The sequence below is a fragment of the Drosophila willistoni genome (genome assembly GCF_018902025.1).
Source record: "Drosophila willistoni isolate 14030-0811.24 chromosome 2R unlocalized genomic scaffold, UCI_dwil_1.1 Seg167, whole genome shotgun sequence".
In the NCBI taxonomy this organism is placed as follows: Eukaryota; Metazoa; Arthropoda; class Insecta; order Diptera; family Drosophilidae; genus Drosophila; species Drosophila willistoni.
In genome coordinates, this window is record NW_025814050.1 from 8,479,599 (window position 1) to 8,492,954 (window position 13,356).

A 13,356-nucleotide genomic window follows, 5' to 3' on the forward strand; every position below is an offset into this window, starting at 1 on the left:
AATTTAACTAATAGTTTTTGAAAAATTTGAAGCTTAAGTTCTAAGCTCTAAGATTTTAACCATTTGTCATATAATTTAACTAATATTTTTTGAAAAATTTTGCAATTTTTTAAGTTTGAATAAAACAAATAAATATAACCTAAAAAAAAGTTTTAAAAAAGCTCATGGTCAAAGACTCTTAAGCAACATAGTTGCAAAAATTTTAGCACAAATTTTAACATAGGTATAGCATAGTATATAGAATCGTAAAGTGGTTTGGCTTACATGTTATTGAAAATTTAAATGGTTTTTGTGCTTTTTGTCCATATTTTGTCCCACTATGCGAAGCCCCAAACAAATACAAAGCTTTGTCGCTGCTCAGACACACACACAAACACACCAATACAAGTGAGAAATGAGAGCAGCACGAACTTGAAAGGGTGCTCTGCCAGCTTTCCAGCCAGGAGACTGAGCCAACCAGCGAATGGCGTTCAAGCTGCCGATGCCGAAAATAACGTCGTGTTTTATTTGGATTGTTGTTGTTGCCATCGTCGTCGTCGTCGTCGTTGTTGCCGTCGCCGCGACTGTGGCAATGCGCGCGTCGCAGCCACCCTTCCAGTCAGGCCAACGCCAATCTAGCCAAGCCATCATCCGTAGAGTCCAGAAGTGGTCTCAGTCGCCACCGTTAACTCTTTGAAACTAGACGCAGCGAGCGGCAAAAAATCAGAACAACAAACAACATACAAATAAATTATATTAGAAGGAAATTAAAACTCGGGCGCGAAAAAAAAGCTGGAAAAAAGTGCACCGGGGAGAGGATAGAAAGAGAGAGCGAGAGAAAGAGAAAGCAAGAGAATGCTAGTGAATTGTGTTTGCAGAGTGATCAATTGATAGAAAAGTGACCAAAATATATATATATATATATAAAAACGAAAATCAATATAAAGAATATAGGTTTGACAAGTGCTGACCCTTCCCTCACCATCTAATCATCTGTTCAACACTTGACCCAAACCAAACCCCCCTTCCCCGCATTTGGAGTGCTTGGGTTCTTGCATGTAAGTCCCGAGCGGCAATCCAATGAAAATGGAAGATCCCACCATAGCTGACACATATGTGCAGGACTTTGATCTGCACCACCTGGAGGTGAGCGCTGGCAACAATCAGTCGGCATTAGCAGCAGCGGCGACAGCAGCAGCAGCGGTAAGTGTTCCTCCCATTGGCCATGTGAAGCGTGAAGATCACAGTCCACCACAGCCGGTGGCTGTCAAATGGATACATGGCGAGGCATCGGCCCCAACCGACGAGCCAAACGGTCCAGAGGCGGCGGCACCTGAATCCATGCCTGGCGGAGCAGTTGTAGAGGTCGCCGCATCGCCTCATATTAAGCTGCGCTCGTTTTCCGGCCACCATCAATGGCACATGGATGAGAGGAGATTGCAACCGTTATCACCGCCACCCGAACAATATGGTCCCATGCCGGGACAAGCCATTTTGGTCAATACATCGTCTTCCTCAGCAGCTGCTCCTGGTGTGCCCAGTGGCGTGCCCTCCACTCCGCCAGAGACGCCGCCCGTGGTAGGCTCTCCCACCGGTAGCGGCAGTTGTCCAGCCCAGACCTATGCCCATCATTATGCACATGCCCGGACACCTGCCTCATCGTCATCGGGAGCTTCATCAGCGGCGGCGGCAGCAGCAGCAGCTGCAGCACCGCCCGTCGTCAATCCCGGACTTAGTCATGAGATGATGTGGCTGACCAATTCCATACGTGCCGACCAACAGCCTTTGGATCTGCGGCCGTTGGCATATTCTCAGGAGGAGGCGGACGAATGGGATAGGCAGAGAGATTATGCCGCCTTGCAGGCTGCCGCTGTTCATCATCATCATCATGGTCAACCGCTAATGCAGAATCATCATTACGGACATCCGCACTCACATCCCCATGGCCATCCACATCCGCATCCGCAGGTGCTAATGCAGCAGGCCAAACATCCGACCTCTCATTTGCATAATCTCGAGCTCACTCCCATCAATATGCACTCGCAAGCACAGACCTACGCCTCGGAAACCCATATGACATGTGGCTCTCAGATCCCCAGCATTGGCAGCAGCAGCGGCGGCAGCGTTGGCGGCGGAGGCAGCGCCGGTGGCGGCAATAGCTGTGTCCTCACCCGTTCAGCCCTCCAACCATTACGTCCCCTGTCGGCGTGCTCTTCACGTTCCTCCACCAACTCACCGCGAACATGCTCCGGAGCCTACAGCAATGCAACGCTGGAGGATTGCATCAACGATGACATGCTGACCACTCTAACGGTTCGGGAACTCAATAAGCGACTCCATGGTTGTCCGCGCGAGGAGGTTGTGCGACTGAAACAAAAGCGTCGCACTCTCAAGAATCGTGGCTATGCCCAGAATTGTCGCTCCAAGCGTCTGCATCAACGCCACGAACTGGAGAAGGCCAATCGTCAGCTGAATCAGGATTTGCATCGCCTCAAGGTGGAATACTCACGTGTCTGTCAGGAGAGAGATGCCCTCATGCAGCGCCTCCAGAGAGGAGCGGGTGCAGCTGCAGCGGCAGCGGCGGCGGCAGCAGCAGCAGCGGGAGATAGCCAGAGTTCGCCGGAATTCTATCTCTGACGGCAATTAGCAGCGGCCACCTCATCGGCGTCGTCATCGTCGACATCGGCGTCGGCGCCATCCTCGCATCAACACCAGCAGCATCGTATGGGTCACCATCATTGGTCAGCCCAGCAGCTGGTTAACTAAGGGAAACTAAAGATAAACATTGAAGGTATTTTTTTTGTTTTAAAGAGTTCGTTTGTATTTTGGTTTTCAATTTTAATTTCAACGTTTCCACTTCCTTCCAATTGCTTCGATACTATATCAATATTTTAATTGTGACAATAAATTTTCGATTAACCTTAAGTTTTCCATTAAGTTTGAATAATATGTTAGAAGATAGAAGTTGTGAGGCCAGAGGCGTATTTAACTAAACTTCAAAGTTAATATTAAATAATCGATCAAAGTGCAAACATTTTGAATAATTTTTTCGATTCCTGTGAGCTTGGAAGATCTCTCTTGAATTGATTTTAAAAGATATCTGAAAATAAACTAAACTTTATCCACTTATAAATGCCAAATGTGAATTGGCTAAAATTCTTAAATATTTTAAATATTTTTTCTTCCACAATCACATATTTAATCCAAAACAGTTTCGCCCCCTCTGCATTTGGACTACGCCCCTGAAATATAACTTTGTCTGATTATCAGTTTAAATTGATTAAATAGTTTTGAAATTGTATAAAACAAACATTTTTACAGCTTCTGATTAATAATCGCAACATTGTATTAAATATGAATAAAACAAAAAGCAAAAGGCAACAAAACAAAAAGAACAAAATCGAAATTAATAACTAAAAATAAAATAAAATAAATAAATTTACGAGTTAGTAACACACGCTTATTTGTTGATTAGTTCTAGCCTTAGTTTTTCCTAGTATTAAGCGAGACGACAAAGAAGAATATAAAATATAAAACTATAATATAATAATGTAATATCATAGAAATCGGAACAAATAAATATAATTGTAAATGATATTTCAGTTTAAACCTCACCCATCCCAACACTTTGCCACGCCCCACGCCCCATATCCCCCACGAGAAGGCAATAAGAATGAAATAAAACAAAAAACTAAAGGTTGTATTATGTTTTAAAACCAAATAATTTAACAAATAAAATAAAACTCCAGAGAAAGAAATGATTGTAAAAAAACCGAAATACTTACGAACCGAAAATCCTATACAAATGTAATAAGAATGAAAAAATGCAAATTCAATTGTAAATACAAATATTTAAGTCTTCGAAAATGTAATAAGCAAAAATAACGAAGAAAATTCCAAAAGTCTCTTGAAGAATATAAGATACTGATTACCAACAATTGTGAGTAGCTTTTAAGTGTGCATAAAAAAAGGAAACAAAAAACCAAACAGAAAGTTAGTATTAAAAATAAACATATGAAAAAAACTGTAATAGAATTATTTTTTGATTTTTTATTTTTTTATGGATATAAAAACTTTGACTCCAAAACTCTTTGAGAATTTGCTCCAAACTAATGCAAGAATGATGCAAGTTTTGTTTCTCTGCAAATTTAACAGGTATCTAATATTATTTTTCAGATTTTTAGCCATATTTTGTCATAATAATTGGTGAACTTTGCCATATAGGTAAATTGGATAGGATACATTCAAATACATCAATTGAAACTTTATTACCCAATAATCCCGACAAAACTACTTTATCAATTGTTTTATCTAAATTTTTTTTGATTGTTCATCTTAATGTATCCAATTACCACTACCCCAGGACATTAAAGAAAGATGTTTTTCATAATTTTAAGTTCCCTACAATTTCCTATGCTATTATTATTTGTTATATTGCAATAGATCAATTATGACTTATTTTCTATTAAAGTAACAATAAATTCAGCAGGACCAATACACTTTAGCAAATCGTACTTTCAACAATCTCAATAAAAATGTGTAGTTAAAAAAAGTTTATGGATTTATAGACTATAAAAAGCACTTTTCTTTGAAAGAAAATCAGTTGATAAATTTAAAGAATTGCTATTATATTTGTGTGAGTTGTATGTTTCTGTAAATTGTTAGAAAGAATTCTCAAGGACTAACAAGTAAAGTCACTCCAGTGCAAATCTTTCGTTCGCATGAAATAAATGCAAGGACAAGTACGCTTCACTACAACAAATTCGGTTGTAGTCCTTTTTTTTTTTGTAAAATCTAAGTAAAACGATTTCGATCTTACACTTTGTCTCTTGTCGTTATAAATAAATTTATTTTTATTTATTTACAATGTTATTTAACATATTAAAAGTAGATCGAAACAAGAAACTGCTATAATGCTTTCAGTTGAGGGAGTTTTTACAAGTAACAAGTTTCATGCGATTCAGATGATTCTACAAATTTAAAATACTTACACTTACTGTGGGATGTTTTATTATCAGAACAAAACGAAGTGTTTTTCCCATATCTTATATTTTCACAAATATTAGAAATACTATCTAGAACAGAATCGTCAAACAATAGGCGAAGTAACAATAAATATGGGCAAATGACTTCGAGTTTTTTTTTGATTTTCTAGAAAACGAATGCTTGTTTAAAGTCAAAAGTTTTCACCAACTGTGGTAGTACTCAAGTGTTATAACTTTTAACCTTTTTTATAATAAAAAGGCGTTTTGATATAGTTTTTTTTTTACTTTGAATGCCTCTGAATGTCAAGTTCGACACTTGAGAATTGTCCATATGGCATATTTTTGATGCCTGATTAAAGGGATAACTAATTTAATCACAAAATTTTACTACATCAACTTATATCTTTGAATAAGATTGTCATATTGGTAATACGCATTTAGCTTTGTTAGCCCAGTTAGAGATTTCCAAAATCACCCTGTTACACTTTCAGGAGGGCATAGAAGATACAGTCAGTTCCTAATGTGTTGGCATCCCCGATCAGTTGCATTTTAAAGGTGTTTGGGGGAAAAAGTAACACAAATTTAAAAACTAAATTCAAATTAATTCTTGACATGATCTTATTATACAATCATTTTTTCTTGTATAAAAGTTTTTTTTATTTCTATTTTGCCAAGACAAATCCTTTAGTCAACGTTTTATTTACACTTTTAAAATTTGGGAAATAATTTTTAAAACATTTTTAATCCGCAATCCACACTATTCCGCTTTGTTTCTGATTCTTAAGTTAAAAGAAAAAATGATTGCTAAAAATTTCAAATTTAAATTTAAATATATTAAGTTGGTGGATAAATTATATTGAAATAACTAAATTGAGATATTGAGAATTAAAATTGAAAAATAAAAATTAGTTTGAATTGTTTAGGTCTAAAAAATGATTCATTCGGAATTGGTTTAAAATTCTGTTCTTAAGATCATAAAGAGGTGATCTCTATCTGTATATCGTTCTGTTTATCAGATCAACAGTAGTTGTCATTGCAACCTAAATAAAATGGAACTTGTCCGGTTGATTCTTTGGAAATCTCCTTTGTGTGGTCTGTCGGCATTGATAAAGCAAAGAGTGAACTGGACCATGGGACCACCATCAGCAACAGTTTAAGAATTCGATACATGAGCATAAACAAAGCCTCATCCTAGGGTCCAGCTGAAGACCAAGACCAAATCTTGACTTCAAGTCGATCACAAAAATTGTGTCAACAAACATTTCAAGTCGCGTAACGGCGCAGCAATCTTCATGAAGCGGTTCGCATTAAATTACATTCATAATTATCCACATTCACAGATTCCAGATGGAAGATCAACAACTACCATCCCATGCAGCGAAGGCATTCAGAGATTTGTTTATAAGATGCGGAATGACTAGGCCCTGCGAGGACATAATTCGGCGTAATTCGGTGAAGTTCAGACGTTCTATAGCTTAAGCCCCTCTCCGGCATTTGAAAACAGTTTTCATTCATTTTCCTTATGCGATGCCAAAATTTCAAATTGTTTGTTTTCATTGCAGTTGATGTTTGATTTGATTTTGATTTGGTTCTCGTTTTAGAATTTCCTGCCTTCCAGCTAAATTGAGTTTATGTAATGAGAGTGGAAACAACTTTGGCGACAAATTGTGCAAGAATTTATATCGAATGATGGCCATCAAAAGTGGCCATTTTAATTTGATTTCTTTTTATGTATTTAGATATGTATTTATGCTCCACTCGGCCAGCAGGAAGTGTCAAGTTACGATTTCTCGGTCATGAAATTGTCGCATGAAAAACTTACAAACAAAAACTCATACATATAAACAGACACACATTCACACACACACACACAAACACTCATAAGTTTGTATAAAAGAATAAAAAAAAAGAAACCGAAAATGAATACTACAAAGAAGCTACCAAATGGCGGAATCAAAAATCATTTAGTTTGATGGCTTTGGCAATTTATTGATACAATTTGCGTATACTCTATGATTCAAGAGTTTCTTTTCTTATAAATGTTTGTCAACATTTTTGGAATGGACGATAATAAAAAATATGTTTAATGATTTTTTATTTGACTTATTGCTTTCTAAAAACGAAAATTTCTGTTTAGCCCAATCCCAATCCAAAATACAAATTTAAACCTTTTGATTATTGAGTGTGTTTGAAAAATGAGCCTAAGACCAGTTTTCAAATGCATCCAAAGATTTTATTTATAATGAAAATTGACAAGGCCCAATATCGAACATCTTATCTTGAGCTAAATTTTTTGTATACCATTAAAATCAGTTCAGAATTTTATTCGCCTTTTTATAAACATAATATTTTTAAATTAAAAAATTTAAAAATTCTTAAAAATTATATACGTTATTCTAGTAGTTTAATAAATGGATTTTAATATATTTGATTTTTAGATTATTATTTTTTTATAATATTTATTTTTATTTGCTATCTATCCTAAATATTATATTAAATTTCGAATATTAGCTTTTAAACAAGATATAATTGAAATAAAAACATTTAAAATATTGAAGAAATTTGAGACTTGTAAATTTGTAAATTTAAATTTACCCCTTCTAATATTTAATAATAGTTATTATAACCAGGCAAGCACTCAATCAGTTGGACAGCGGCGCCGTCGAACAGACATGGCTCCTTCTTGTCCGTGAAGGAGCTCAAATGGACGTGCAACAATTTGACTGCAATGTGATCTGTCTGAGTGCCAGACAAGACTACAAATATTTTTTTTTTTTGGTGTATCAGGCTGTCGATTTAGTTTTTCATATGGACTCTATATCTTGAAAAAGTGTGCATTAGTTTAGATCTGATTTTTAACTTTACAATTAAAGCAGCCGAATTAATAAATTTACTATTATAGAAAAGTATATCTGAACTTGAAAAGAATGATTTTGAAAAGAGTTTACAATCCTTATTGGTTTGCTATATCATCAGTTGATTCGCAAACCTTAAACCCAAATAAACATTTTTTCTTTGGAGTTTGTTGCAAGTTTATAAATTGTTAATGACTCGTTAATTCCGTGTTAATTCCCAATAAAATTCAAATCGACGGAAAATGGGTACGTTAAAATCTATGTTTGAACCAAAAGTTACCCTAATTAGGCAAGACAAGAAGAAGACAGCAACTTTACTTTAAAGTTTAAACAGCAACTAAACTTTAAAGTTTAAACAGTAAACATATAAGTATACTTTTCAATTGCCTACTTTACGGGACTAACTTAATTTTTAGGATCACCTTTTTCGTTTATTTTTAAAATTTTGTAATTTAAGAATTAAAATGTTTGAAACTTTTATTACTTGACATGAATAATAAAAAAAAATAAACTAATAAAAATTAATTATTATAAGACTTTCAGTATTATATAGAGCTGCATATAACATTCCTTGAACTCTCTCTCACTTATTGCAATTTCAGGTCAAGTTCTTTGAAATAAATATCGTCATATTGCATGGAACGGAACAAATTAACAGGACATTTCTATGTAGTACCAATTTAACTATGGGAGACCTAGCAAGAATAAAAAAAACAATTTTTAAAATTCATTGCTGTTTTAAGATGTGTTTTAAATTTATTTACTTTACCTTTTTAGCAATATGGTTTCCTGTAACTTAAATTCCACGTATCTAATCAAATTGTTTTTAAATTTTCATTGGCTTTCATGGTTTTCACATATTAAATATGTGCATTTGTACATTAGGGTGTCGTTTAAAAATTAAGTGGCTTTTAATAACGATTAACATAATTTGAAGTACCATTATCCAAACCTCAAACATTGAATATACTTATACTTATGTATATATGTATACATATATCAAACTTTATTTGGCCTTTGTATCAAAGTTTGACGTCAAGTCGCTACGCTTTATCCTTTAATACTTAACTTTCAAAATCATATGAAAAATAAATAGGTGGTCCTGCTCGGGACGACTTTTATAACGTTTTTAGGCTTTCTTTTAGTTATTCGAGATCATTTTCATCCTGATCCACCATAGTACCACACACAGATACTGTTGAGTGATTTATGTTATTTTCAATCGAATATGGTCTTTTATCTCAACTTTCATGAGGACTTAACAGGCTCTGACTATGCCAGTCGATGTTAATCAATAACTACTAGAATAGTAAACCACATTTACGCGCATTACTTTTTTTTTTGCCAGGGACACCCTAATGTACAAACATATATTACTTATAGTGACAAGAACTTGTAAAAACACCACAAAGATTTGTGGTTTTTGTTTTAAATAAAAAAGTTCATGGCTTTATTTGAGAACACTTTTTTATTGTTAATATTGCGCCACTTAAAAATGACAGTCTTTGGGTCTCATCTTTTGGGGCATGCGACAAATTTCGTTGAGTTGAAGTGGCTTCAAGTGCAGTTTAAACAATAATTATAGAATCTTGATGCAAATCGCTTATGGCTGAGAGGACTTTATTGCCATATCCTTAGGGCCAGACACGAGCGTAAAGTGGATGCCAAGGGTTTGGCTGGGCTGGGCGGGGGCAGTCAAGTTAAATTTATAGACAGTGACAATGACAATCGACATTTTGGACGGGGCAAGGCATAATCAGTGCTTAGGGGCAGCAACTGGACAACAACTGGTTGGGATTCGATTGGATTGGTGTTGTCACCGTTTTTGATTATGCTCCGCACTTTGGATGCTTTTTATGCCTGCACTGAGACGTGTGACGACATTTGATGAGGTCGCTGACGGGTGGTGGTCGGGGTGGAGTGAAGTGTTGGTGCGTTCTTCTTTTTTTTATGATGTGCCTCAAGTGGATGAGACAACGACGAGCGACAAGCGACACGGTTAAGTGGCTGCCATCCCTGCTATTGCCATACCCACCTTCTTTTTATCTGCTTTGCTCTGGTCTGGTCTTAATTCAATCGATAGTTCACACATGTAATCGCATGGACGGCTGATTGGGGGCTTCCTGCTTTTTACTTTTACCCTGCTTTTCTCTTGGTATTCAGGTTTGCATGCCAAACACGTAGTGGCGACATTGAAGAAGGCTGCGGCATATCGCCGGGTATATTTTATATATGGGGATGGGGGGTGGATGTTGTTCTTGTTGTTCCCGTTTTGTGATCTGACTTTAACCTTAAATCGTTAACACATTCTGGCCTGGTCATTCTGCCAACTCATTGAACTCATTCAAGTCAGCCAGCCAAGCCAACCAGCCAGTCAGCCACTCATTAGCCTAATGAAGAGTCAACGAATCGTTTGCTGGATCCCCTTCCTCTTTTTGGGTCCTTCAAAAGCTCATTAGTTGCCCTGTTTGCTTTGTTCTGTCATAGGAAACTTTCTTTAGTTTTCCTTTTTTTGTTTTTGCTACAAAATATGCTCGTAAATCTCATTTTGGCAGCGATTGAAAAGGAACAAATTTATCGCGGCAAAAAAGGACACAAGTGCCAAAAAGTTTACGAAAAACTTATCAATCATTGACATATGCGATGGGTTTGGGGTGGGGAGATGAGGCCAATCTATAGATAAATATATTCTGCTTCTAAACTAAATAGATGTAGATATTATTATATACTTGTTAGTTATTTAGAATTAGGTAATTCGTTTAAGTTTGGGGGATTCGTAACTGTTCCTTAATATACAAACATATATGGAAAATGTATTTACTAATTGTTACTACATTTAGTTGACAAAAATTGTATATAATACTACTTTTCTAAAACAAAATTCCCCAAAAAGGTCAGCAAATTCTTAATCTCAGTTTTTGTTTTATTTATTTTCTTCAATAGTTTCTAGTGTTTATTTTGAAATGATGAAATATAAAAATTTTCAGATATAAAATAATCTTGATACACCTTCAAAAATATTATTAATAGGTATAACCATTATTAGAAAAAGCATTTTTAAATTACATTTTCCTTAAGTGAGAAATTTTTGCTTAGTTTCCTTAAATTGTGAGTTCAGTGCAGTCTGAGTCGAAACTAAAACTGAGTGGATATTTTAATCATAATTCAGGGTACAGCTGTCAAATCATAGTAATACAGAAAAGACAATACTTCTTTTTGACTTAAAATACAGATTCTGCAGGTTAAAACTTATGTCATATACAGTGAAACCTCGATTTAACGAACTTATGTGGTTGTAGCGAAAAACTTAATAAAAGGAATCCTTTGTAAGGACCCTTGAAAAATTAATAAAAACATAAAGCAAATGAAAAGATATAACGACGAATTATGTAAGACCTCTTAGATTCGATATATCGAAGTATCATTGTACTTGATTGGTGATTGGTAATATTCCTTTCTGATTATATAAAATATTTATAAAATCTCCCCACCATTATGTACCATCTGCCAATCAATCTCAACAATTGGCCATACAATAAAATTATAATAAAAAAAACACTTCTATACGAAATGAAATTTGACCTATATTCATGCCCCACCATATTCTAACTTTAGAACAAGTGTTAAAAACTTAAACATAAGATATTTTATTCTTATAAAATCTAAACTAATTTATACCAACATAGCCAAAAATTTTAACAGCTAGTACTACTCTAAGTTAGTTAAAGTATTCATGCTAACCTATCCGCTTAAAATAATAATAAAAACAAAAAATATATTGACTATATTATGCCGAAATGAAACAATAAGAAATATTTAATTTATTTGGAATTAAAGTTTTTAAAAAAATATTCATTAAATTGTATACGAATTTAATTTTGTCTCTATCACGTGAAAAAATAGGATACAAAATCTCTTTAAGTTTGGTATATTTAATATTGGAAACTAGTTTTCAATCATTAAATCAAATCTTTAATGTGAAGTCCTTGTGCTCTCTAGTGTTTAAAATTATTTCCACACAATTCTAATCTTTGCATGAGCATCTTGTAGTAGTCCAACAGACTTCTTTACTCCATGCTTACCCCGCGCCTAAGCCCCCATCTCCCATTACGCTCCATGCATACATATATAGAGACGGAAAAAATCCTTCTCCATTGTCTTGAGTTTTTTTTTATTTTGTTTATATTGATGGGCTGTTTTGCTGCTGTTTTTTACGACTTCACCCCAATTCTGTTGAACGGACAGCTTCATTCATTCAAACGTACACACATCCATCCACACACACACACATACACTTAGATGTATCCTTGCCCATGCATTTGTCGCTGTCTTTGTCCCCGAGGCGATTTTCATACTTCCACTTCCGTTTGCAATGTATCTTTATCGTTTTATACCGCTTCCGTGGCCTTTAGATTCATGTGTGTGTGTGTGTGTGTGTGCGGTATGGGTCAGTCAGTCGGCGTCGCATAATTTCCGTAATGACCAATGATATAAATGGAACTCATTTGCCAGTTGCCCGTAAATCGCCTCAACTACACACTCCCCCCTTCAATCTTGTTTAAGGTCTGCAACTTTTTTTTCCCCCCTTCAATTTGAACTCCTTTAACATTTGTAATAATAAATTAAATCACATTTCGGCTTTTCCGATTTGATTTTTTTTCTTTATTTTTTTGTCTGTTTGGTCTCTCTGGTTCATTGGCTGTGGGCCATAAAAATAGATACCAACCACGAGAGTGAGAGAGAAACATATGAGGCATATGAAGACATTTGCCTTGCCTTGTCTTGGCCCATTCCTATTTCCGTAGCATTACAAATAGCTTGAATTTGATTTTGCCCTAAAAGCTTTCATTCTCTATATAGCCAGTAGATGTGGGAAGGGCGCAACGGAGTGTCCACTATTTATTCTGGGGCAACCTTCGGCTAAGAAGGTTGAACTAAAGACGACCATTCTTTCGTCATGCCAGAGCTAAAAGCCATCATAGCCATAGCCATAACCAGGTAGCGAAGACACAGGTGCATTTTGGTTTTAAAGGTTTTTTTTCATTCGTTTTTTTTTTATTTCATATTTTTTCTGTTTTCTTGGGTGTCTTCTTTCTGCCGATTTGACAGATTTGGTTTTCTTTATTGTTTTTGGGTTTGTTGTTTTTTGCATTTTTTGTTTTTGTTTTGTTTTTTTTCTTTTGGCTTATGTAAAAAAGCATAAAAAGAACTCAGATGAGTAATGAGTACACTTGTACATAATATAAATATACATAAATGTATGTATGTACCTAAAATGTATTATAATGTATATGGTACTCAAATACATATATTACTTTTAAAAGTATCATTAGAAATTCTTAAGAACTTCAAAATGGAATGTTTCTGGCTTGGTTATCTACAAACGAGATAAGCGAAAGTTTTTCCTTAGAAAGGAATGATAAGAATTGTGTGTTGATAGGTGTTGAAACCTAGATGCTGATCCCAGGGGCGTTGTCATAAAACGGGCAATTGATAAAGGGATATTTACCCAAAAAGGACAGAGGGATAGATTTTTG

General features: G+C 35.2%; 1 protein-coding gene across 1 annotated transcript; it reads left to right on the forward strand.

Moving 5' to 3' along the window:
* Window positions 1–621: 621 nt before the first annotated feature.
* Window positions 622–3,985, forward strand: LOC6643985 (transcription factor MafB). The gene has a single exon (XM_002067025.4). The coding sequence runs from the start codon at window positions 1,060–1,062 to the stop codon at window positions 2,614–2,616; it is 1,557 nt and encodes a 518-aa protein (XP_002067061.3). The 5' UTR covers window positions 622–1,059; the 3' UTR covers window positions 2,617–3,985.
* The last annotated feature ends 9,371 nt before the right edge of the window (window positions 3,986–13,356 follow it).